The 27,708-nt window shown below is 42.3% G+C and overlaps 1 protein-coding gene across 1 annotated transcript; it reads right to left on the reverse strand.

Annotated features, from left to right (window-relative positions):
* Nucleotides 1-23,165: 23,165 nt before the first annotated feature.
* LOC121402060 (repetin-like) lies at nt 23,166-25,064 on the reverse strand. The gene has a single exon (XM_041587795.1). It carries the CDS (start codon nt 25,062-25,064, stop codon nt 23,166-23,168), a length of 1,899 nt encoding a protein of 632 aa, XP_041443729.1.
* Between the last annotated feature and the right edge of the window lie 2,644 nt (nt 25,065-27,708).

The raw sequence follows: 27,708 nt of genomic DNA on the forward strand, positions 1-27,708 counted from the left end.
CACTCCCTAATCACCCAGGACTTAATAATCCTATGACTTTCCTTGTTGGAGCTTTAGGCTGGTTACTAACTACCCTGATCCTAACGCTCACTTCTAGAGGGAGTTATAACAAAGTCTATCATTACACTTGCAACCTCTGAGTATCTTCCTCCTACTCCATAAGGTGAGAGCTAAAGAGACCCTCCTCTTTATAAAGACTAGATACTGTGCTAGTTATAACTAGTTACCTATACTAGTAGTGAGCCATTCCTTCCCCAGACTGGATCACTGTGTGTCAGTAAGAGAGGGGTTTGTGTTGAATATGGCAGAAATCCAGCGCCGGCTCCGGCAGACACAATGTTGTCTCTTCTCTACGTGACACACTCAGTTCTGATTGGGATCATTTCACCAGATCCTCAAATCATTTTCCAATATGAAACAAAAGGGAGACGTGATTGTGTGAGCGAGTCGTGTGTTTGGTGCTGCTGGGAAGGTGAACGTGACTCGTGTCAGAGGGAGAGAGGTGCAGTCGTACGGGGTCACTTCTATGAATAACTGGACTCTATATGACAAGCAGGACGTTACTTGGGATTGGCTGTTGTCTTCCATTTGCTGCAAATGTTGGCTCTCTTCAACTCCCCGCGGGTCTCATTGTCTCCAATTGTGTTTGGTGTTGCCTGGGGATAATAATAATAGTAATAATTATAATAATTATAGTCACTGAGGAACTGGATTGTAACAGAGGAAATAACCCTGATGAGACGACCCCCCCAACTAATAACCCTGATGAGACGACCCCCCCAACTAATAACCCTGATGAGATGACCCCCCCAACTAATAACCCTGATGAGATGACCCCCCCAACTAATAACCCTGATGAGATGACCCCCCCAACTAATAACCCTGATGAGACGACCCCCCAACTAATAACCCTGATGAGACAACCCCCAACTAATAACCCTGATGAGACGACCCCCCAACTAATAACCCTGATGAGACGACCCCCACCTCACTGGCTGCTCAGTCTGTGCAGGTTAAGAGAAAAAACAGGTGTTTGGACTTTGCACATTACAGTGGCCCATGTATTATATATATACAGTCATATGAAAAAGTTTGGGAACCCCTCTCAGCCTCCATAATAATTGACTCCACTTTCAATAAAAAAGATACCAGTGGTATGTCTTTCATTTCCCAGGAACATTTGAGTACTGGGGGGTTTTCTGAACAAAGATATTTAGTGAAGCCGTATTCAGTTGTATGAAATTAAATCAAATGTGAAAAACTGGCTGTGCAAAAAACTGGGTACCCTTGTAATTGTACTAATTTGAATGCATGTAATTGCTCAATACTGATTACTGGCAACACCTAATTGGTTGGATTAGCTGGTTAAGCCTTGAACTTCATAGGCAGGTGTGTGCAATCATGAGAAAAGGTATTTAAGGTGACCAATTGCAAGTTGTGCTTCTGTTTGACTCTCCTCTGAAGAGTGACAGCATGGGATCCTCAAAGCAACTCTCAAAAGATCTGAAAACAAAGATTGTTCAGTATCAGGGTTTAGGGGAAGGCTACAAAAAGCATCTCAGAGGTTTATTAAACTGTCAGTTCCAACTGTAAGGAATGGAATGAGGAAATGGAAGGCCACAGGCACAGTTGCTGTAAAACCCAGGTCTGACAGGCCAAGAAAAATCCAGGAGCGACATATGCGGAGGATTGTGAGAATGTTCCAGACAAGCCAAAGATCATCTCCAAAGACCTGCAAGAAGATCTTGCTGCAGATGCAGGTGTATCTGTACATCGTTCTACAATTCAGCACAATTTGCACAAAGAACATGTGTATGGCAGGGGGATGAGAAGCCCTTTCTGCACTCACACAAACACACTCGCTTGTTCTATGGAAAAGATCATTTACACAACACACTGGCATTTGGGAACAAAGAGCTTTGGACTGAGGAGACAAAATTGAGTTATTTGCTCATAACAAAAAGCGCTTTACATGGCGGAAGAAGAACACGGCATTCCAAGAAAAACACCCGCTACTGACTGTCACATTTGGTGGAGGTCCCATCATGCTGTGGGGCTGTGTGGCTAGTTCAGGGGCTGTGTGGCTAGTTCGGGGGCTGTGTGGCTAGTTCAGGGGCTGTGTGACTAGTTCAGGGGCTGTGTGGCTAGTTCAGGGGCTGTGTGGCTAGTTCGGGGGCTGTGGGGCTAGTTCAGGGGCTGTGGGGCTAGTTCAGGGGCTGTGTGGCTAGTTCAGGGGCTGTGTGGCTAGTTCAGGGGCTGTGTGACTAGTTCAGGGGATGTGTGGCTAGTTCAGGGGATGTGGGGCTAGTTCAGGGGCTGTGTGGCTAGTTCAGGGACTACTGGGGCCCTTGTTAAAGTCCAGGGTCGGATGAATTCAACCCAATATGAACAAATTCTTCAGGATAATGTTCAAGCATCAGTCACAAAGTTGAAGTTAAGCTGCAGGGGTCGGATATTCCAACAAGACAATGACCCTAAACTCACTTGGAAATCTACAAAGACATTTATGCAGAGGGACAAGTACAATATTCTGGAGTCCCCCGACTTGAATATCACGGAAAATCTCAGGGATGAGTTGAAGCAGACTGTCCATGCTCGGCAGCCATCACATTTAACTGAACTGGAGAGATTTTGTATGGACCAATGGTCACAAATAGCCACATCCACAATCCAGACACTCATCAAAGTCTATAGGAGGCGTCTAGAGGCTGTTACATTTGTAACTAAGTATTGATGGAATATCTCTGTTGGGGTGCCCACATTTATGCACTTGTCTAAAATTTTCTGTTAATCCAATAAACTTGATGTCACTGCTGAAATACTACTGTTTCCATAAGGCAAGTTATATATTAATAGGAAGTTGCTACTTTGAAAGCTCAGCCAATGAGAAACAAAACTCCAAAGAATAAAGAGGGGTTCCCAAAATTTTTCATATGACTGTATATATATATATATATATATGTATATGTGTGTGTGTCTCACTGTTAACCCTTCCTATACTCACAACTCATTGACTTTTCACCAACAATGTCCTATATTTAACAGTTTATTCAGTCACTTCATATTTTATTATTATTATTACACCACAAATGATATTTTCCTGTTTATTCTTATTTATTTATTTTTACCATTCCCATCTACATTTTTATCATGAATTACTTACACCCACACACACGCCATGTTTCCCAGGAGGAGCTCACAAACCTGCTTCTCAGCAGCCCCTACTGAGCATGCTCCCTGAGTGTTACTAACGTCTGTCCCATAGCAACTGTTACAGTCAGTACATGAGTGGCTCCATTTCCCAGCAGCCCCTACTGAGCATGCTCCCTGAGTGTTACTAACGTCTGTCCCATAGCAACTGTTACAGTCAGTACATGAGTGGCTCCATTTCCCAGCAGCCCCTACTGAGCATGCTCCCTGAGTGTTACTAACGTCTGTCCCATAGCAACTGTTACAGTCAGTACATGAGTGGCTCCATTTCCCAGCAGCCCCTACTGAGCATGCTCCCTGAGTGTTACTAACGTCTGTCCCATAGCAACTGTTACAGTCAGTACATGAGTCGCTCCATTTCCCAGCAGCCCCTACTGAGCATGCTCCCTGAGTGTTACTAACGTCTGTCCCATAGCAACTGTTACAGTCAGTACATGAGTCGCTCCATTTCCCAGCAGCCCCTACTGAGCATGCTCCCTGAGTGTTACTAACGTCTGTCCCATAGCAACTGTTACAGTCAGTACATGAGTGGCTCCATTTCCCAGCAGCCCCTACTGAGCATGCTCCCTGAGTGTTACTAACGTCTTTCCCATAGCAACTGTTACAATCAGTACATGAGTGGCTCCATTTCCCAGCAGCCCCTTCAGCCCTCTACCCCTTCAGGGATATTGTAAGACAATTTGCAATTGGTTTTCCTTTTTTATTATTTCTGGGTTTTAAGTTATTTAGCTTTTAATTCAGCACCTCTCCAGTTTACAATTTCAGCACTGTGGTTGCTATGGTCCAAATTCCCCTAGCAACCATGCACTGATTTAAATAAGAGACTGGAATATGAATAGGAGAGACCTGAATAGAAATATGAGGAATAAAAACTAACAATAACAATACATTTGTAGCCTTACAGAGTATTTGTTTGTTTTTTTTAAATGGGGGTCAGTGACCCCAATTTGAAAGCTAGAAAAAGGCAAATAATTAAAAAACTATAAATAAATAATGAAGACTAAGTGAAAAGCTGCTTAGAATTGGCCATTCAATTACATACTAAAACTTGAAAGGTAACAATGCATCGGCTGGTAAATCTTTTTCTACCAAAAATGTGCGTTTTTTATGTTTTCTGACAACACTTTCCCTTTAATCAGTTTGTGGTAAAAACAAAAACTCTGCTGCAGTGGGATGTGATAATTCTGTATAAACACACGGTGCACAGGACTTTGTTGATCGTTTCAACAACCTAGAAGAAAAGAGAGAAAATATAGTGAGAATAGATACCGACAGTCTCACTGATCTACTTAAAGGGATACCCTAATGGGAAAACATGTTTTTTTTTAAACACATCAGTTAATAGTGCTGCTCCAGCAGAATTCTGCACTGAAATCCATTTCTCAAAAGAGCAAACAGATTTTTTTATATTTAAGTTTGAAATCTGACATGGGGCTAGACATTTTGTCAATTTCCCAGATGCCCCTGGTCATGTGACTTGTGCTCTGATAAACTTCAATCACTCTTTACTGCTGTACTGCAAGTTGGAGTGATATCACCCCCTCCCTTTCCCCCCCAGCAGCCAAACAACAGAACAATGGGAAGGTAACCAGATAGCAGCTCCCTAACACAAGGTAACAGCTGCCTGGTAGATCTAAGAACAACACTCAATAGTAAAATCCAGGTCCCACTGAGACACATTCAGTTACATTGAGTAGGAGAAACAACAGCCTGCCAGAAAGCAGTTCCATCCTAAAGTGCTGGCTCTTTCTGAAATCACATGACCAGGCAAAATGACCTGAGCTGCACCTACACACCAATATTACAACTAAGGGCCATGTTTTATGTCTTATTACAGTTTTGCTAATGAAGATGAAATTGCCCTTTACGCTGTGAGTCACCGTTTTCCTAAGAGACTTGTTTATCTTAAATAGTTACAATTATTTAATTATCTTAAATTGTATCAAAGTGCAGCCGCTCAAGTGTTGTGGCTATTTATGGGCGAATAAATTTGCCTGGCATGAATTTGCGGCAAATTTCCGAGTTTCGCCGCCGGTGTCCATTTGCGATTTTCACTATTTTTTCGTGAAAATGTTCGAATTTCACAATCTTTAGTGAAAACAGTAGAATTTCAAGATTTTTTTGTGAAACCGTTTGAATTTCATGATTTTTTAGTGAAACCGTTCGCATTTCATGATTTTTTAGTGAAACCATTCGAATTTCACGATTTTTCCATGAAAACATTTGAATTTCACGATATATTTTGTGAACTTTCCAATATATCTTTTTTTTTGTGAATTTTTTGCCGTTTCGCAATTTTTCACGATTTTTCCATGAAAACATTTGATTTCTATGTGATTTTTTTGTGAACTTTCCAATTTGGCCTTTTTTTGTGAATTTTTTGCAGTTTCGCAATTTTTGTGGGAAATTCGCGAATTTTTCAGCGAGAGAAATTCGCCCATCATTAGTTCTGGCTTCCCTGCCAAAAAGCCTCTCTATTTTAATTAAGTTTTAGAAACTCTGTATCTTTTTCTGGAGTCAGTGCAGGAGATCAAAGAGAAAGTCGGGACATTTGAGTAAGAAACCCGGGACTGTGGACTGAGCTGTCAAAATTGGGACTGTCACATGAAAAACGGGATGTTTGGGAGGTATGATTAAAGGGACAGTATCACCCCCGTGCAATTTGAGTGCAACTGAATTAGGGCTAGTGCTAGGGCCAGTAATTCCCCCAGTGCAACATGAGTGCAATGAATTCGGGTCTGTGCTGTTTATTAAAGGGACAGCATCCTCCTTTTTGCAACATAAATCTATGTTTTTTGTTATCTGTTGAGAAATCTTTCCTAAGCAGAAGAACATCAGCCTCTTTCTTTCTCCTGACAACTTCCTTGACTACTTGCTGGTCAGACTGGTGGGAAACTGACCAGCAGGTGGCGCTGTTGTAACACAATTCATTCATATTAACAGCACATATATCCCTTAATATCTTGGAATCAAAACAAAAAAAATAATCAAGTATTTTGCAAAAGTGATTAGAATTAACACCAATTTTATATGCACTTATTTTAAATGTTTTCTTATCCTTGAAAGGGGTTGTAGCTCAGTGATCCCGGAGCATCTGAATTGTTATAATGTGCTACATTTAGGGGCATATTTATCAAGGGTTGAATTTCGAATTGAAACAACTCAAAAAGACCAACAGAAATTAAGTCGAGGTTTATTTTTGATTGAATAGGTCAGTTTTCGATTGAATAGGTCCGTATTCGGCAAATCGAAGGAATAGCGCATTCAATCGCATTCGATTCCAAGTTTTCCCCCTAAAAAAACTTTGGTTTTTAAAAAGTCCAACAATTGATCCAAATGGGTTCTAGGAGGGTTCTAAAGAGACAGTACATAATAAATTTCAATATTCGAATTTTTGAATTTGGACTATTCACTAGTTGAAGTACACAAAAAATTGCTTTTTTTTTCATTTGAAAATTCACCTTTTTTTTCCCCCCCCCCAAAAATTTGATTTTTCAAAGTCCACCAATTGACTCCAAATGGGTTCTAGGAGGTCCCCCATAGGCTAAAACAGCAATTCGGTCAGGTTTCAGATGGTGAATTGGCGAAGTCGAATTTTTAAAGAGACAGTACATAATACATTTCGATATTTGAATTTTCGAATTCGGACTATTCACTAGTTGAAGTAGACAAAAAATTGCTTTTTTTTTCATTTGAAAATTCACCTTGACCTTTGATAAATCTGCCCCCTACTTGATACAATTAGTTGGTCCATTTCTTAGTCTATGAGAAATATAAGTGCAAATATTGTATCAATTCTAACAGCTGCTCAGCAGGGATAAACACATGGATCAACTAAATAGATCAATAATGAACAGTTATAGGGTCGGTGACCCCCCCACTCCCAGAGCTGCTTTAGAAGGCAGAAAATTAAATTTTCCACCTCAATATTAGAAAAACGATCACAAATTGTAAATAAAGAGTAATTGGGAAAAAGTCTTTATTTAGAGTCTGAGACTGAATTGAAATCTGGATTGAGGCCAATAGGTTCTAAGATGTTCCGTTTGAATATCCAAAAGTGAAGTTCTCCACCCCCTTATTGCTTTATGGATTGTGCTCTGATCCCACGAGCCACGTCAGCCAGGGACACGGCAAAGTTGGAGGAAGGTCACGGTAACCGGGACTGTGGCCTCGTATTTTAACTTGCCTTGATCTTAAAAAGAGACTAAGCTCCACCTGAAAGCCACAAATCCCCTTAGAAATGAAGGAAGAGTTGGAGAAGCCAAAGAGACAAGATAAGAGCAATGGTCACTTCAATTAGCAACACCCGCAAGGACCCAGACCAAGCTGACAATTAAAAAGTCCAATCGGTCTAAAACCAAATAAGACAGATAATCGCCAACACGCGTTTCGCTTCGAAGTTTTCTCCAGGCAAAGTGTTTGTGGTTTGACCCTGGCCGCTGTTCTTGACTTCACTTCTGGTTCCTGGTTATGTAATACGATGTCTTGACCCCGGCCTGTTAGGACCACGCGTTTCTCTAAGCTCATTGCTCCTGTTACTGGTTCTGGTTCTACTACTCCTATTCCTAGTTCACCCTGCTCCTCTCACCTTAACACCTGGCAGCGTCCGAGTAGCGGAGGGCTCCTCCCACAGCGAAAAGCCATTTGTTATAGGCAGAAGCGTGAACCCTGATTGGAACCTTGGCGCCTGTTCTGGGTTTTGGGAAACCGTATGCGACTTAACCCTATCGGCAATGGCGCCTCTTTTGTTGGCACTTCTGTAAGTGCCCTTTAATCCACACAAGGTTTTTTCGAAAAAAAAAAATAAAAGCATGTTTTTAGGGCATGGACACACATTTTCAAAGCACAAAATTCTTTAAGAACTTTTTTTTTGTGAACCGCTCCGAAAATGCGGCTCAGGAACCTCTTGAAAGAAAAGTGGGATCTCTTTTCCAGAACGATCACATTCTCTAGATCCGTATCAGCACAGGACTCGTGATTGGCTCATGGATGCGATGAACAGTTTCTTTTAGTGGAGTTAAAAAGCCTTGATTTAGAAATGGCTCCGACCAAACACAGAAACGTTTCAAGCCAAACACGCGGCCACTTGGATTTCCTTTTAAACATAATAAAACAGCGACATCTGTTGGACATAAAGATACAAAAAGTATCAATAACCATTTTATATATTATGGGGCCGATTCACTACGGGTCGAATATCGAGGGTTAATTAACCCTCCATATTCGACTAGGAATTAAAATCCTTATCGAAGTCAAAGGATTTAGCGCAGATAGTTCGATCGAACGATCGAAGGATAATTCCTTCGATCGCACGATAAAATCCTTCGATCAAAAAAAGTTAGCCAAGCCTATGAGGACCTTCCCCGTAGGCTAACATTGACTTCGGTAGCTTTTAGATGGCGAATTAGGGGGTCGAAGATTTTTTTAAAGAGACAGTACTTCGACTATCGAATGGTCGAATGATTTTTACTTCGAATAGTTCAATTCGAAGTCGTAGTCGAAGTAGCCCATTCGATGGTCGAAGTAGCCCAAAAAAAACTTCGAAATTCGAAGTTTTTTACCATGGAATCCTTCACTCGAAGTTAGTGAATCGGCCCCTTAATCTCCGTTATAGGAAGTCAATGAAGCCACTTGAAAAAGGAAACTTTTCTTCATTATGGTCACAAATATCTGTAAAATCATAATGATTGAGATTAGGATCAAATCCAAATCAATTAAAAAAATAGAATTCAAATCCTACTCTGTGTTCAGGCCATTTGGGACTAGGGTTTCCAGGCAGTGAATCCATAAGGTTTCCTTTTTCAGGAGCCTCTTGGCTCCATCTCAATAAGTTGTTGAACTGCACAAAATGGCGAGTGGTCTGACCTTGAGTCCTGTAGCGGGTCCGGTATCACCGGGTTACCAGTAAAAACCTGAGGTCCCCTGCGCGTTCCGGGTAGAAGTTCCAGGTGCGGGTATAGACGCGGGTCGGCGGTTCTGTGGGTTTGTGGGTCGGGCTGTAGGTCTTCTCAATAGTGATTTTTACTCCTTTTTTCTGATGGTGTCAAAGTTTCAAAGGAAAAGCAGCGCTCAGAGCACGAGGTCAGATCCACGAAAAACAGAGAAAAAGAATAAAAGAGAAAAGAGAGATTTCCGCCAATATGGGGTAGTATTTTCCAAATGTGTACACACACCTTTATGTGATTAGCTTATATACTAAAGAAATAAATAAGTATTTGTATCCACTCCAACGTATTATCCTAGACTTTGGGGCACATTTACAAAGCTCGAGTGAAGGATTCGAATTAAAAAAACTTCAAATTTCGAAGTGTTTTTTGGGCTACTTCGACCATCGAATGGGCTACTTCGACCTTCGACTACTACTTCGACTTCGAATCGAACGATTCGAACTAAAAATCGTTTGACTATTCGACCATTCGATAGTCGAAGTACTGTCTCTTTAAGAAAAACTTCGACCCCCTACTTCAGCAGCTAAAAGATACCGAAGTCAATGTTAGCCTATGGAGAAGGTCCCCATAGGCTTGCCTGAGATTTTTTGATCGAAGGATATTCCTTCGATCGTTGGATTAAAATCCTTCGAATCGTTCGATTCGAAGGATTTAATCGTTCGATCGAACGAATAATCCTTCGATCGTTCGATCGCAGGATTTGCGCTAAATCGTTCGACTTCGATATTCGAAGTCGAGCGATTTTAGTTCCTAGTCGAATATCGAGGGTTAATTAACCCTCGATATTCGACCCTTCATACATCTGCCCCCTTATCTCATACGGATTTGTATAGAGGGGAACTCACGAACGTTTAAGGGATACTGCGCAGTAAAGAGGCGTAGATTTCAGCAGCGGATTTTACATGCGGCTCCAAAGCTTCGTCCCACTATGGAAATTGACTGACATAGTGTAAAATTGTAAAACATCTTTAATAAACAAATGTTAAAAATCGCACTCACAATATTCCAGTAATAAAATCGCATAAAATATTTTTGTCTCCCACAATCACCGCTTCAGCGTCCCCAAGAGTCTACAAGCTGTTGAAATTTCGGTGCGAAAATTCGCCGGCGTCTTTTCCCACCGCATGTAAACCTCAGGCGCTTAGTGATGGAGTATTAGCCTTGACGCGTTTCGTCCTTCGACTTTTTCAAAAGGCTTTAAATTGTAATTTGCGCATGCGTTTTTACGTCCTGGCGATATTTCCGGTGGCGTTTTTTCTCCTCCCTTGTTCTTTGCACTGTCTAGCTGCTGGGTTGTCATATATTCATCTCTATTGTTCTTTAACTCCTTCTGACCAATCTGTTGCCATGGAGTCCCAGTCCATAGCAACCATCATAATTTCAACAATTTTCTCAAAAATTTCACTTAAATTTCTTTTACAATATTATATAAATATATTAGCTTACAAAGTTACATATTAATAAATACAGTCAAAAAAACTTTTTTATATATATATAAAAAACTTTTTTCTTTAAAAATCTTTCCTTAAAAATGCTCCTATGCAAACATATAAAAAAAAGTTTTTTTTCTTTTACATCATGATGAATATTGGTTTCCCCGGCTATACCTATATTAATAATAACAATAATTTACTCGAATAAAATATTGTTGGATTTTCTCCTAAAATCAATTAAATATTCCAGCATTATATATTGTGGGGGGGGGGGATTTTGGTTCACAGAAAGGCCCTCAAGTTGATGTCTATATTTAGACCTTTTGGGGTAAATGTTTCTAAGTTATAGATCTATCTGCTCTCGCTTTGCAGGGTTATATTAACCAAATCACCTCCTCTCCACATTCTCTTAACCCCTTCTATACCCCAGTATGTTAGATGTGCTGGATTTTTATTGTGGACTTCTTTAAAATGTTTTGAGACGCTGTGTTTTTCGTTACTTTTTTTATATTGTTCACATGTTCTCTGATTCTGTCTCTCAACATTCTATTAGTTTTTCCCACATACTGTAGGCCGCAGGAACATTGCAAACAATATATTACATTCTTAGTTGTGCACTTAATACATTGTTTCATTTTAAATTCTCTTTTGTTCACTTCTGAGATAAATGTTTTTCTTTTTTTGCCATATTTACCGTATATACTCGAGTATAAGCCGAGTTTTTCAGCCCCCAAAATATGCTGAAAAACTCTACCTCGGCTTATATTCGGGTCAAGTGCAAAAACAGTCGCCGGCGTCTAAGAATAGTCGCCGGTGTCCAAGAATAATCCCCGGCGTCCAAGAATAGTCTCCAAGAATATTCGCCGGCGTCCAAGAATTGTCGCCGGAATCCAAAAACGAGACGCCGGCACCTCCAATGGGAGCAGAAACCCTAAATTTTTTGATTGAAACTTACCAGAAGCTGCTGCATTTCTCACCCTCGGCTTATACTCGAGTCAATAAGCTTTCCCAGTTTTTGGAGGTAAAATTAGGTACCTCGGCTTATACTCGGGACGGCTTATACTCGAGTATATACGGTACATGCTGTACAGAGGGAGCATGGAAAAAAAACCTGCCCATGGGTGTCCACTAATATCTGGTTGTTTATCTTTATCTCGACAATGATTATGGGGCACATTTACAAAGCTCCAGTGAAGGATTCGAATTAAAAAAACTTCGAATTTCGAAGTGTTTTTTGGGCTACTTCGACCATCGAATGGGCTACTTTGACCTTCGACTACAACTACGAATCGAACGATTCGAACTAAAAATCGTACGACTATTCGACCATTCGATAGTCGAAGTACTGTCTCTTTAAGAAAAACTTCGACCCCCTAGTTCGGCAGCTAAAAGCTACCGAAGTCAATGTTAGCCTATGGGGAAGGTCCCCATAGGCTTGCCTGAATTTTTTGGATCGAAGGATATTCCTTCGATCGTTGTATTAAAATCCTTCGAATCGTTTGATTCGAAGGATTTAATCGTTCGATCGTAGGATTAGCGCTAAATCGTTCGACTGCGATATTCGAAGTCGAACGATTTTAGTTCCTAGTCGAATATCGAGGGTTAATTAACCCTCGATATTCGACCCTTAGTAAATCTGCCCCTATGTGTCAGAATTTGTTTTAAATTGTTTGCTCTTTTAAAAACAACTTCTGGTTTGTCTGGAATGATCTTTTTTAACCCTATATGACATTGTAGGATCCCCCAATGTTTCTTAATAATTCTACTTATATCTCCTGCTAAGGGCTTATATGTAGTGGAGAAAACTATTTCTTGTTTTGTTTCCTTATTGTCTTCTTTTCTATCAGTCAATAGTTGACTCCTCTCTATTTTCTCTACTTTTACCCGAGATTCTTTTAGTATCCTATTGTCGTCTCCTCTTTCTCTGAACCTATTGTTTAATTTTCCCAGTTGTTTCTTTTGCACCCCTTCCTCGCTGCAGTTCTTTTTCATTCTACACATTTGACTAACTGGAACACTGTTGATCCATTGTGGGTGGTGATTACTACTGGGCAGGACGTGGTTATTTGCGTCCACTTCCTTAAAATAAGTTTTAAATTGTAACTGTGTATTTGTTGGGTGGATGGGCAAATCTAGACAGTTAATTTCTTTGTGACTATAGGTAAGAGATAGCTCTATATTTAAATCATTATTGTTTAGTCCTGTAACAAATTCGGTCAATAAATCAATGGGGCCCTTCCAGACGATTATTATATCGTCTATGTAGCAACGCCATAGGACGAGGTTGGCCCCCAGCTTAAAAGGATACTGTCATGGGAAAAAAATTTTTTTTCAAAATGAATCAGTTAATAGCGCTGCTCCAGCAAAACTCTGCACTTTAATCCATTTCTCAAAAGAGCAAACTGATTTTTTTATATTCAATTTTGAAATCTGACATGGGGCTAGACATTTTGTCAATTTCCCAACTGCCCCTGGTCATGTGACTTGTGCCTGCACTTTAGGAGAGAAATGCTTTCTGGCAGGCTGCTGTTTCTCCTACTCAATGTAACTGAATGTGTCTCAGTGGGACCTGGATTTTACTATTGAGTGCTGTTCTTAGATCTACCAGGCAGCTGTTATCTTGTGTTAGGGAGCTGTTATCTGGTTACCTTCCCATTGTTCTGTTGTTTGGCTGCTGGGGGGGGAGAAAGAGGGGGGGTGGTATCACTCCAACTTGCAGTACAGCAGTAAAGAGTGATTGAAGTTTATCAGAGCACAAGTCACATGACTTGGGGCAGCTGGGAAATTGACAAAATGTCTAGCCCCATGTCAGATTTCAAAATTGAATATAAAAAAATCTGTTTGCTCTTTTGAGAAATGGATTTCAGTGCAAAATTCTGCTGGAGCAACACTATTAAATGATTGATTTTGAAAAAAAAATTTTTTCCCATGACAGTATCCCTTTAAGGTATGGGAAAACATGGCATTCCTCCCAATAACCCATAGGCAAATTCGCATAGCTGGGGGCGAATCTCGTACCCATGGCGGTCCCACATAGTTGTAAATAATACTTGCCCTGAAACCAGAAAAAGTTATGTTGTAATATAAATTCAATACCCTTTAAGATAAACTCCTTTTGGGGGATCGGGATTTCACTGTCTCCTTCCAAGAAGTGAGCTGTGGCTTTAAGGCCTTGACTGTGTCTAATTGATGTGTAGAAGGACTTGACGCCCAACATATTTGGTTCCCATTTTAAGTCTTGCATTACTCTAATTACTTCAGTTGAGTCTTTCACATATGTGGGTAATTTTAGCACATATTTTTGTAACATGTTGTCTAGATATTGTGATAAATTACTCGTGGGTGAATTGATTCCTGATATGATGGGCCTTCCCGGAGGGTTCGTTTGATCTTTGTGTATTTTTGGTGGGCAATATAGTTCCGGCAACGTTGGGTGTAGTATCTTCAGATATCTCCATTCTGTTTCATTGAGTAAGCCTGATGTTTTAGCTCCATCCAATAGGAGGTGCAATTTCTGATTAAAAATTTCCATGGGGTTAATGTCTAATTTTTTATATGTTTCGCTATCGTCTAATAAATGTTGACACATTTGTGTATAATGTTCCCTATCCATAATCACAGTCCCTCCTCCCTTATCTGCCGCTTTGATAACTAAACTATCATCTCTCCTGAGGTTTTCTACCGCTATTTGTTCTCTTTTCGTTAAGTTTAACTTTTTCTTATTCCGTTTTTGTGTCTATCTCTCTTGTAAAGCCTCAAGATCTTTCTTTACTATCTCTTCATATATTTAATATACTGTCCTTTTTCAATATGGGGAATATAATTGGACTTCTTTTTTAGGGAAGTATAAAATTATCCTGTTTTATCCTTTTGATTATCACTAAGACTAGTGTCGTTTTTCATAATTTGATCATCTCGTGCAAATGTTTTTTTTAACATAATTTTTCTTATAAATTTTTCAGTGTCTATATACATCTCAAACTTGTTAACTTTACTTGTAGGTGCAAATGTTAGACCTTTCTTTAACACTCTTTCTTCTTCTTGTGTGAGAATTCTACCACTTAAGTTATAAATCCCATTTTTTATCTTTCTTACCTCATGTTTCTTTCCTGCCCGTGTGCCCCCCCTTGTGTTCTCCAATAGTGATTGTTCCCTATTATAGTTTGACGTCTCGTGTCCCCCCTTGTGTTCTCCAATAGTGATTGTTCCCTATTATAGTTTGACGTCTCGTGTCCCCCCTTGTGTTCTCCAATAGTGATTGTTCCCTATTATAGTTTGACGTCTCGTGTCCCCCCTTGTGTTCTCCAATAGTGATTGTTCCCTATTATAGTTTGACGTCTCGTGTCCCCCCTTGTGTTCTCCAATAGTGATTGTTCCCTATTATAGTTTGACGTCTCGTGTCCCCCCTTGTGTTGTTCCGGTGCCATGTGTTCGGTTGTTCCCCCCCGTGACCCTGTGTGGATAATTTATTTCTCTCTTTACTTCCTTGTCCTTGTAGGGTTTTTTGGGTCTTGCCCCTAAAAAATCATTCCTTGGACTATCGTTAATTTTTTTGGTTTGATTCGTTTTAGGGGTATTTTTTATTATTGTTTTTTTAGGATCATAAGTAGTTTGTCTTGTTGTTTCAGTTTGTTGTATATCTGAAACAATCCTAGTCTGGTCTTTGGGCTTTTTTTCTTTGTTCCAAAACTTTATATTCCCAACACTGAAATCCTCTCTATCTCTTTTAAATTTTCTTTGTTTAGTTTCAACAATCATCTTCTCTATCTTTCCTAATTTTTTCACCATTTTTGACTCTAACATGGCAAATTCTTCAGTATCCTTATGTCTACTTGATGATGTCACTTCCGGTTTACAATGACAGCGGGTCCGGGTTGCGGATAAGGTACTTGTGGGTAGCGGGTCCAAGCGAGTAAGAGTGCGGGTTGCAGATTGCAGTTTGCGGGTCTGGGTTGGGTACGGGTTCCAAAAAATGGACCCACGCAGGACTTTAATCTAAGCCACATACTGTAACCCACAGGGACACTTAATTACATCTACAGCAAACATAGTGGAACTAGTGTATTTATGTTAATACATGGATGGTGAACGCAGGGTCGGACTGGGGGGTCCGGGGCCCACCGGGACTGGTGTCCAGGGCCCCCCTCTGGCCCCCGCTACCTACTTGTTAGGCGAATCCCTGCTCAGCGCCCAGACGGCGCACTGCGCATGCGCAAACGGGAACGGCGTGCATGCGCAAATGGCGCTGCTATGCGCCGAATTTTTTTTTATTATTTTTAAAAAACTGTTTGGGAGAGGGGGACTGGCCCGGCGGGGCCCACTAGGGTCAGGGCCCACCGGGTATTTTCCCGGTATCCCGCCGGGCCAGTCCGACACTGGGTGGACGCGTGGGCCTTTCAAACAATTTGCGCAGCAATTAGAATTCAGGCAATTGATACAACTGTTGTGTTTTCTTATTTACAACCGGGTCTGATTGTACAGCCTAGACCCTATGGTTTGGCCGTTTTGTAAAACAACAAAGGGGGTGATTTAAACCATTTGGAATCCCACCCCAATGTTTGTGCAAGATGTTAGTAACTTGTGAGTAATGTTACTCTACGTGGAAACAAATGGTGCAGAGTCCTAGTAACACATTCTCCCGGTTGCATTGCTCCACTTCTAATCTCTGTTGGGCTCATAAAGGAGTTGGAGAACGAAATTATCACCCGTGGAAATTGTGATTTGGGTAATGATTTTTTAACCTGAGCTGGGTGGAAGGAGTTGTAGTCGTTTAGTGAACAGGTCAGTTAGTAAATTATCAGGCGATGTGTAAACCCTAGTGTCCCAATGAGGAATCTCAACCTCACTGACGTGTATTGGGAATTTAATATGTGGGGAACATAAATTATTATATTTGACAAAGGAATCAAGGGAGCAATGTGGCCCTACCCATAGGGGGTCCTTATATCTGTCTCCAAATGTCACCGGCCATATAGTCACTAGAATCCCACTGGGATTTACTATGTTTGCGTGACTCCACTTAGTACTTACAAACACTAGTCCCAAATGGGCTGAACAGAGAGTATGAATTTTTAATTGATTTGGATTTGATCCTAATTTGAATCATTTTGATTTTACAGATATTTGTGACAAACGCACAATAATGAAGAAAAGTTTCCCTTTCCAGTGGCCGCATTGACTAAAGTTTGTTAAATATATAAAATGGTTATTGCTCCTGTGATACTTTATGTCCAACAGATGTCGCTGTTTTATTAAGTTTAAAAGAAAGTCCAAGTGACGGGGAACGACTTGAAACGTTGCTGTGTTTGGTCTGAGCCATTTCTAAATAAAGGATTTTTAACTCCATTAAGATTTGGGGAGATTAGTCGCCCGGTGACAAATCTCCTCTTCTTGGGGACGACTAATCTCCCCAAATTGCCTCCCCGCCGGCTACAATGTAAATCGACGGCGACATGGGACTTGGATCGATTTGTTTTCCAAAGTCGTCCGAAGTTTCCTTGTGAGGCAACTGTGGAAAATGAAGGGCTCCGAGTGCCGTCCCACCGACGATTTACATTGTAGCTGGTGGGAAGGCAGTTTGGGGAGATTAGTCGCACAGGCGCTAGAGCGATAGCGTGCAAGCGCCGGAGCCCCGGAGGAGTAGCGAATCCCCAGTGCTCCCCATAGAGAGGCTGGACGACATCCCGCCCCCGAAAAATGTGTCGTCCTAGGCCCGGGCCTATGTGGCCTCACCACAAATCGGAGCCTGGTCGCCCCAAAGAAAAGAAGAATTGTTGCCGGGTAACTAATCTCCCTGAATCTGACCCTAAAAGGTGCTGCTCCCGTCTCACTAAAGCTTTTCTAACAGAACATCCATTGAGGAATCTGTCGAGCAATTTCTTTTCGCTCTATGAGTTACTGACCCTTTGGGATATTCTTTATGCAGCTAATGTGGCAACTAGAAGCCTGTCAGAGGCCATTCCTACCAGTGGGCTATAGCCGTCTCTCTATGTTCCCTCATTCTGCACTTACGTCTATGTAGGGACTAAGTTCAGGTATAGTAACTCCGGCAGTTCCCCTTTGTAATTGGACACCTAGGTGGTTCTTGTGTGTAGCCAGGCAGCTATGTCTCCCCTTCCACTGGGATTTACTTTAGACAAGGGTTACCCACTAGGGGTTTAGGCCCATGTGATTGGGGTCTTTCTTGGGATCTCACCTCTCTGTGAGGCTGATACAGGTCCAGGGTTCAGTTGTTTAAAGGAGAACTAAACCCTAAAAATTAATATGGCTAAAAATACCATATTTTCTATAGTGAACTTATTGCACGAGGCTAAAGTTTGAGCTTGTCAATAGCAGCAATGATCCAGGACTTCAAACTTGTCACAGGGGGTCACCATCTTGGAAAGTGTCTGTGACACTCACATGCTCAGTGGGCTCTGATTGGCTGTTGAGAAGCTAAGCTTAGGGCTCGTCACTAATTATCCAGCAGAAAATGAGCTTCCCTGGCTGTAATATAAGCTGATGCTACAGGTTTGCTGATTATTCAATTCTGATGCTAATTGCACTGGTTTCTGTGCTGCCATGTAGTAATTATGTGTATTAATTACTAATCAGCCTTATATTGTGACATTTCTATTCTATGTGTACTGTATATTGTGAGTGGCTCCCTAAGCTCAGTAAGTGACAGCAGCACAGAGCATGTGAATCAGTGAATCAGCAGAAAAGAAGATGGGGAGCTACTGGGGCATCTTTGGAGACACAGATCTTTACTGCTAAAGGGCTGTGGTTGCCTTGGGCTGGTACAGAAGCACAAAACTCAAATGTACAACATTTCTACCTACTTCATTAGTTTAACTTTTTTTGTCCTTTAAGTTCTGTTAGGGTAGATAGTGCTAGTAAGATTAATTATAGTCGCTCTAGGAGCATGAGGAAAGCTCAGGAGAGTTAGAGAGCCGCTGTCGCTCCAATGAGGAGAAATCGTGGGGTTAATACCCCGTGGAATGTGAAGCAGTAGCTCAGGGACATCAGTGGGTGAGTTGGGAACCAAAATACAAGAGCCAACGCTGAGAATCCCCGTGAGCAGCACTTTAATCTCAGGAGGGAATTAGCCATTTGTCTATTTTACCTGAAGCCACTGACAATATTTCTACTAGTTTGTTCCTGTTAATAAACCCGTTAAAGGAGAAGGAAAGTCTTCTTCCACTTGTGATTGGATTTACTTACCTAAAACCCTGGGCCGGAGCTCCTATCCTAGTAGTAGTCCTGTTCACACACTACAATACGCACTCAACATGTAGATATTTAATGGGCTCCTCCAACAAGCTCTGACCCTATATGAGCAATGTATCTTGTGTGTATATATATATATATATATATATATATATATATATATATATATATATAAATATGTGACTTTTATAGCTCTCTGAACCCCATACACGTGCCTCTTGCACAAGGACCTACAGTATAGAAGTCTGAATATAATGGGGCACATTTACTCCCCACTTCTATACTTTGCTTTTGCAAAAGAAAACCACAATACTTGTGCCCTACAATAAAACCAATCCTGGTTACAGAACAGTATAAAGCTTCCAACAAAGGGTTACTATTTGTTGCTGTTACTATTCATTACTGTTATTCATTGATCTCGTTTTAACCGCACATTTCAGCAATGATCCTATTCCTACACACTGCCACTAGGGGGAGCATGAGGCGAGAATTAACATTAGAGACAATGCTCCTTGGATGATGGCACTGCTGCAAATGCTCCAAACATCAATGAGACCGACCCTCTTGACTCAATACTTTGATTATACTGAACCTGATGATCAGCTTTTACTTAGAGCTGAAATATAATGAAGGCAGGCCATTTTATATATATATATACCCAATTAATTACAAGTGCAAAAATATTTATTGGGGCTAATAGTGCAGTATTGTAAGTGTTTCACTAGTAGTAAACTGTGGCCCTTTAATGTGTGACTATTCCAGTCTAGTTCATTGCTGGGGACAGAGATTCCAGTTGCACAGGAAAGTCCTACAGTGAAATGGAGAAGGTGTTTGAGCTGCTCATTTACTTGCTCCTCTGATAACTCAGAAAACTTTCATTTGGGATCAGAGAAGGACAAGCACCTCCCTGTGTTCAGTTGTGTAGAAATGCAAGAATCCTTATTATCAAGTCAAGGGTTAAGTGTTGCTCTCTGACCTTTAGTATATGAGGCTCCTGTGTCTGCTGGAGTGGGGATTGAATATGACTTCCCTGGCACTTGCCTTTAGTTACACATGTACCTAACAAGCTCATCTACCTACTATATATCCCCATCCCACAGTGTGAGTGGCTCATTTATTATTATTGTGCCATTTTTATACCTTTAAAGGAATTGTTCAGTGTAACAATTTACCCAGTTTTATTTTCACACTGAAATGTTCCTTTAAGTCTGTCAGTTTTATAAATAACAAATGATATGAACTAAAACCCACCTACTCACTGTCTACTCGTCATAAATACTCACTGTCTACTCGCCATAAATACTCACTGTCTACTCACCATAAATACTCACTGTCTACTCGCCAAAAATACTCACTGTCTACTCGCGAAAAATACTCACTGTCTACTCGCCATAAATACTCACTGTCTACTCACCATAAATACTCACTGTCTACTCACCATAAATACTCACTGTCTACTCTCCATAAATACTCACTGTCTACTCGCCAAAAATACTCACTGTCTACTCGCGAAAAATACTCACTGTCTACTCGTCATAAATACTCACTGTCTACTCGCCATAAATACTCACTGTCTACTCACCATAAATACTCACTGTTTACTCTCCATAAATACTCACTGTCTACTCGCCAAAATACTCCACTGTCACTCGCCGAAAAAATACTCACTGTTACTCGCCAGTAAAAATACTCACTGTCTCTCGCCATAAATACTCACTGTCTACTCTCCATAAATACTCACTGTCTACTCGCCAAAAATACTCACTGTCTACTCGCCAAAAATACCTCACTGTCTACTCGCCATAAATACTCACTGTCTTACTCGCCATAAATACTCACTGTCTACTCCCATAAATTACTCACTGTCTACTCTCCATAAATACTCACTGTCTACTCGCCATAAATACTCACTGTCTACTCGCCATAAATACTCACTGTCTACTCGCCATAAATACTCACTGTCTACTCGCCATAAATACTCACTGTCTACTCGCCATAAATACTCACTGTCTACTCGCCATAAATACTCACTGTCTACTCGCCATAAATACTCACTGTCTACTCGCCATAAATACTCACTGTCTACTCGCCATAAATACTCACTGTCTACTCGCCATAAATACTCACTGTCTACTCGCCATAAATACTCACTGTCTACTCGCCATAAATACTCACTGTCTACTCGCCATAAATACTCACTGTCTACTCGCCATAAATACTCACTGTCTACTCGCCATAAATACTCACTGTCTACTCGCCATAAATACTCACTGTCTACTCGCCATAAATACTCACTGTCTACTCGCCATAAATACTCACTGTCTACTCGCCATAAATACTCACTGTCTACTCGCCATAAATACTCACTGTCTACTCGCCATAAAATACTCACTGTCTACTCGCCATAAATACTCACTGTCTACTCGCCATAAATACTCACTGTCTACTCGCCATAAATACTCACTGTCTACTCGCCATAAATACTCACTGTCTACTCGCCATAAATACTCACTGTCTACTCGCCATAAATACTCACTGTCTACTCGCCATAAATACTCACTGTCTACTCGCCATAAATACTCACTGTCTACTCGCCATAAATACTCACTGTCTACTCGCCATAAATACTCACTGTCTCTCGCCATAAATACTCACTGTCTACTCGCCATAAATACTCACTGTCTACTCGCCATAAATACTCACTGTCTACTCGCCATAAATACTCACTGTCTACTCGCCATAAATACTCATTGTCTACTCACCATAAATACTCACCGAAAGACTCAACATTTTACCAATAACCTATTAACAATTCATCAGAGATAATGAGAGAGAATTACAGCCAGGGCCCCAGTGCTGCCATGCGGTTGGTCATTGAGCTGCACTTGTTGTGTGATTGTGTTTTTCTCCTGTACAACTGGGGCTGCTCCTGGGTGGGGCACTTTACATGATATTTAACTGATTTAGTAGCAACTACTGGGAGATTTATTGGACATCTTGCATTTTATTACAGTGTTTTGCTTGTCAGGCATTTGGGCAACTGCCAGCAAACGAGTTAAATGCTTATTTTCATTAACACTAATTACTGGATACATTTGCTTCAACAACTCAGTAACCCGTTGCCACGACCGGCACCCAATACCAGAACAAGTGCCAAGCACCCTGGTCTCGGCTTCACCAGTAGTGTGACCACCATTGGGCTTCGGGAGGAGGAGCCCTCAGATTACTTGGGTGCCACCTGGACTTAACGAGAGGTACAAGGCGAGATGTTCTGGCTGGTAAAGGGGCACGGCAGTTAGCAGAGTCTTTTGGGCTGAAGGTCACGGTACAAGAGGATTAGGCAGAAGGATGGTCAGACAGACTGGGTGGAGGCTGGTGGATATCAGAATCGTCAGACAGGCAAAGGGTCAAACCGGGTGATCAAACAAAGGGTTAAGCAGGAAGAGTTGTCGTAGGCAGGCAAGGGTCAGGATCCAGAATGCAGAGTAGTCAGGAACAGGCTGGGTCAAACAAGGATAATCAGATCAGAATTTCAAAGACAGACACACAAGGCTCAGAAAAACCACTAGAACAAGTTCTATCACGGGCGCTGGCCTGGGGGTCAGAATGGGCCTTAAATACGGTCAAAGTTCGCGCCTAAACGTGCGTCAATGCCTGTACCTTTAAGAGGCGCGCACCCTAGGAATCAAAGATGGCGCCGGCTCCTAAGAACCACGCGGCGGGTATTCAGTGTTTGATACTGTAAGTTGTCTGTCTGTCTCATGTAGAAATACTGGTCAGACACAGTGAACCTCTTGTATTGATGTCCTTCATATGGAGAATGTCAGAGCCCAGCACATGTACCTGATTTACTGCCGTAAGTTGCTTTCCTAAGAACATATCGGTGGCCTTCACTGAATCTCACAGCCATATCTACCTACATGTGGATTTGTATTGGTAGCAATGTGGCGGCCACAGAGTTTCCTCTTTCAAAGTAAATATAGAAAATCATTCACAGACTCTAAAGAAGAATGTGGCATTATCTACCCCCAGGTCCTCTCTGACATCAATAAACTTACAGAAATCAAAAACCAAATTCACTGCCACACAATTTCCACCTCCCTCACACTCCTTCCCACCATCTGTGCTCTCTTTTGCTTTTATCTGTACCTCCAGGCTAATTTCTTCCAATTGCATCCCCTTATCTCCACTCTCTGTTCTCCTTCTTCCCATCCTGATGTTCTCTTCTTCCAACTCCTTCCCCTTATGTCCACTCTCTGATGTTCTCTTCTTCCAACTCCTTCCCCTTATGATCACTCTCTGATCTACTTCTCCCCATCCCTGTGTCTCTTCTCCCAACGCATTCCCCTCATGTCCACTCTCTGATCTACTTCTCCCCATCCCTGTGTCTCTTCTTCCAATGCCTTCCCCTCATGTCCACTCTCTGATCTCCTTCTTTCCATCCCTGTGTCTCTTCTTCCAACGCCTTCCCCTTATGTCCACTCTCTGATCTCCTTCTTCCCATCCTGATGTTCTCTTCTTCCAACTCCTTCCCCTCATGTCCACTCTCTGTTCTCCTTCTTCCCATTCTGATGTTCTCTTCTTCCAACTCCTTCCCCTCATGTCCACTCTCTGATCTCCTTCTTCCCATCCTGATGTTCTCTTCTTCCAACTCCTTCCCCTCATGTCCACTCTCTGATCTCCTTCTTCCCATCCTGATGTTCTCTTCTTCCAACTCCTTCCCCTCATGTCCACTCTCTGATCTCCTTCTTCCCATTCTGATGTTCTCTTCTTCCATCTCCTTCCCCTCATGTCCACTCTCTGTTCTCCTTCTTCCCATTCTGATGTTCTTTTCTTCCATCTCCTTCCCCTCATGTCCACTCTCTGTTCTCCTTCTTCCCATTCTGATGTTCTCTTCTTCCAACTCCTTCCCCTCATGTCCACTCTCTGATCTCCTTCTTCCCATTCTGATGTTCTCTTCTTCCATCTCCTTCCCCTCATGTCCACTCTCTGTTCTCCTTCTTTCCATCCTGATGTTCTCTTCTTCCAACTCCTTCCCCTCATGTCCACTCTCTGATCTCCTTCTTCCCATTCTGTTGTTCTCTTCTTCCATCTCCTTCCCCTCATGTCCACTCTCTGTTCTCCTTCTTCCCATTCTGATGTTCTCTTCTTCCAACTCCTTGCCCTCATGTCCACTCTCTGATTTCCTTCTTCCCATCCCGTGTTTCTTCTTCCATGCCTTTCCCTCATGTCCACTCTCTGATCTCCTTCTTCCCATCCTGATGTTCTCTTCTTCCATCCCCTTCCCCTCATGTCCACTCTCTGTTCTCCTTCTTCCCATCCTGATGTTCTCTTCTTCCATCCCCTTCCCCTCATGTCCACTCTCTGATCTCCTTCTTCCCATTCTGATGTTCTCTTCTTTCAACTCCTTCCCCTCATGTCCACTCTCTGTTCTCCTTCTTACCATCCTGATGTTCTCTTCTTCCAACGCCTTCCTCTCATGTCGACTCTCTGATCTCCTTCTTCCCATCCTGATGTTCTCTTCTTCCAACTCCTTCCCCTCATGTACACTCTCTGATCTCCTTCTTCCCATTCTGATGTTCTCTTCTTCCATCCCCTTCCCCTCATGTCCACTCTCTGTTCTCCTTCTTCCCATCCTGATGTTCTCTTCTTTCAACTCCTTCCCCTCATGTCCACTCTCTGTTCTCCTTCTTCCCATTCTGATGTTCTCTTCTTCCAACTCCTTCCCCTCATGTCCACTCTCTGTTCTCCTTCTTCCCATCCTGATGTTCTCTTCTTCCATCCCCTTCCCCTCATGTCCACTCTCTGTTCTCCTTCTTCCCATCCTGATGTTCTCTTCTTCCATCCCCTTCCCCTCATGTCCACTCTCTGATCTCCTTCTTCCCATTCTGATGTTCTCTTCTTTCAACTCCTTCCCCTCATGTCCACTCTCTGTTCTCCTTCTTACCATCCTGATGTTCTCTTCTTCCAACGCCTTCCTCTCATGTCGACTCTCTGATCTCCTTCTTCCCATCCTGATGTTCTCTTCTTCCAACTCCTTCCCCTCATGTACACTCTCTGATCTCCTTCTTCCCATTCTGATGTTCTCTTCTTCCAACTCCTTCCCCTCATGTCCACTCTCTGTTCTCCTTCTTCCCATCCTGATGTTCTCTTCTTTCAACTCCTTCCCCTCATGTCCACTCTCTGTTCTCCTTCTTCCCATTCTGATGTTCTCTTCTTCCAACGCCTTCCCCTCATGTCCACTCTCTGTTCTCCTTCTTCCCATCCTGATGTTCTCTTCTTCCAACTCCTTCCACTCATGTCCACTCTCTGATCTCCTTCTTCCCTTCCCATAATCAAATAGAAATGTTGTGGTAATTCTGTGCCATTTCTGAACTAATCATGTTACTCATCATTATCTGCCTATAAGCAGCTTGTCTCCCTTATGCAGGAGTCAGGGTCAGATTCTGAGAGGTATGTCTTTTGGGGGCTTCATCTCCAAGCAGATGTATGACAGCTAAATCAAATAACTGACACTAGCACAAGTAAAGGCTAAACAAATAAATGACTCCATATAGGAAAAGTGTGGGCTTTATTATATCTTCTAGGCAAAAGGAGACCCCCCCAAAGGCTGGATTAGGCCTAACTGTTAAAATGTGACTCCTGCATGAAGAGAAAATGAAGAGAGATTGCTGAGAGGGAGATGGAACTTATTAGATAATGTTTCTTATATCAGTGAGATGAAGTGGATATATTTTCATTTTTGCTATAGTTCCCCTTTAATTGAATCTGGTGGAAACCATGAAGGGCTGGTCACCGGCAGTATTATACTACCTGTATCAATCTGGGGCAGACAAAGCAGAGCAGGAGTTGGAAGTCACTACATATTTGTTGGGCATGTGATTCTGATGAAGAATGTTGTTGCTCGAGTATTGGATTTGTGTTTAATAAACAGATGCAGCATTCCTAACTGCCAGTTTAGTTACACGACTGACAGTCGCAGCTTTGCAAGAAAGGGAATGATCCAGTAAAACAAGGCCGGGGCAGCAGAAGGGCACAAGCCCTGGCATCAGATTTGTGTCGGCCCTGTGCCACGCAGATAATGGGCACGCATGAAGGATTCAGCAATTGTACTGTATACAAAACATGTAGCTAAGCCAGTGATCAAACCCAAGGTTACTGTCCTCTGCTGAACCCTAAATACATGTGCCCCCCACAAGCTCATGTCCTTTACTGGGTGTATGTGGCACCTATGTGGGTCGCTGGGTGGGTCAGTGCAATAAGACTACACTGAGTTGGTACATGATACAGATCATCATAGAGTTTGCTTGGTAATTGCCCCAAATTCTTTGACCAGCAGGGGAGCAGCAGAGCTAGCACTCTATGTGCCTGAACGTGTGTATAATGGGTCATTAGCCATCACTATGTCTTCTGCTCATTGTCTCTGGCAACACCTCACTGATCACAATGGGCCCTTATCACTGTTACACAAAGTGTCAGCCTTCAGCAAATACACTCAGTAAACTCAACCTGAAGAATAAGTCCTGGGGGGGGGGGGTTACAGATCAATCAACTTGGGGGGGGGGTCCAGTATTATTCTTACGCTGAATCCAGAAAACAAGAGGCAATACCTGGTTATGCAGCTGATCCTGATTTATTTCATGGTGGAACTGACACTTTGCAAAAGATCAAATGTTTCAGGAGCTCACGGCCGGTTCCTCAGTGATACGTTTGATCTTCTTCAAACTGTCAGTTCCACCATGAAATAAATCAGGATCAGCCCGTTTGCTGCATAACCAGGAATTGGCGCTTGTTTTCTGGATTCAATACTGGAGTGTGGCTGAGCCAGTGCCAATATCTACATCCCCCCACCTTGACTTTGTTTGAGCTTTATTCTTACGCTCCCCATACACAGGCACATTTCATCTTTGGCTGCTTCAGGCCTATGTGGCAGTTTATTCAGGAGCACCCCATCCCCCCCCCCAACCAGAATATGGACAAACTTTGGGCAGGTGTTTATCGGACAGGTTTGATTTTCCCAATGGGATTGGATCAAAGTCAATATCATCCATGCAGGTTGGCACATCGGGGAAGGATCCGCCCGTTTGTCCAACAACAGACGCATTTCCCATGAGGGTCCAGGGATTGTATGGCTTCATTTCTATTGCTCTGATTGGTCCAACCAGGGTCAGACTGGACCTCATGCTGTTAAACATTTGGCCTATTTCAAGGTCATTCCCTATTTCTATGAAGCTAAATAGATGGAATAATAGTTTATAGTATGTAAAGAATAGAAATGAGAAGAATAGAGGTTGAGAGAGGAAGAATAATACTGAGAGTGGCCCCTGGTCTAAGGTTCTTGGATGGGCCCCTGGTCTAAGGTTCTTGTGTGGGCCCCTGGTCTAAGGTTCTTGGGTGGGCCCCTGGTCTAAGGTTCTTGGGTGGGCCCCTGGTCTAAGGTTCTTGGGTGGGCCCCTGGTCTAAGGTTCTTGGGTGGGCCCCTGGTCTAAGGTTCTTGGGTGGGCAACTGGTCTAAGGTCCTTGAGTGGGCCCCTGGTCTAAGGTTCTTGGGTGGGCCCCTGGTCTAAGGTTCTTGGGTGGGCCCCTGGTCTAAGGTCCTTGAGTGGGACCCTGGTCTAAGGTCCTTGAGTGGGTCCCTGGTCTAAGGTTTTTGGGTGGGCCCGATGTCCCAGTCCAACACTGCCAACCAGTGACTCAGGAGCAACATGTTACTCTCCGACCCCTTGTATGTTGCTCCCTGTGGCCTCAAAGCAGGAGCTTCTTTTTAAATTTTCAAGTTTTGGTGCATAAAAACCAGCTGTACTGCCAAACAGAGACTTAATGTAGGTTGACAATCCACAGAGGGGCTTCTAAATGGCCAATCACAGCCCTTATTTGGCACCCAGGAATATTTTTCATGCTAGTGTTGC

Source organism: Xenopus laevis, chromosome 3S (genome assembly GCF_017654675.1).
Source record: "Xenopus laevis strain J_2021 chromosome 3S, Xenopus_laevis_v10.1, whole genome shotgun sequence".
Lineage (NCBI taxonomy): Eukaryota > Metazoa > Chordata > Amphibia > Anura > Pipidae > Xenopus > Xenopus laevis.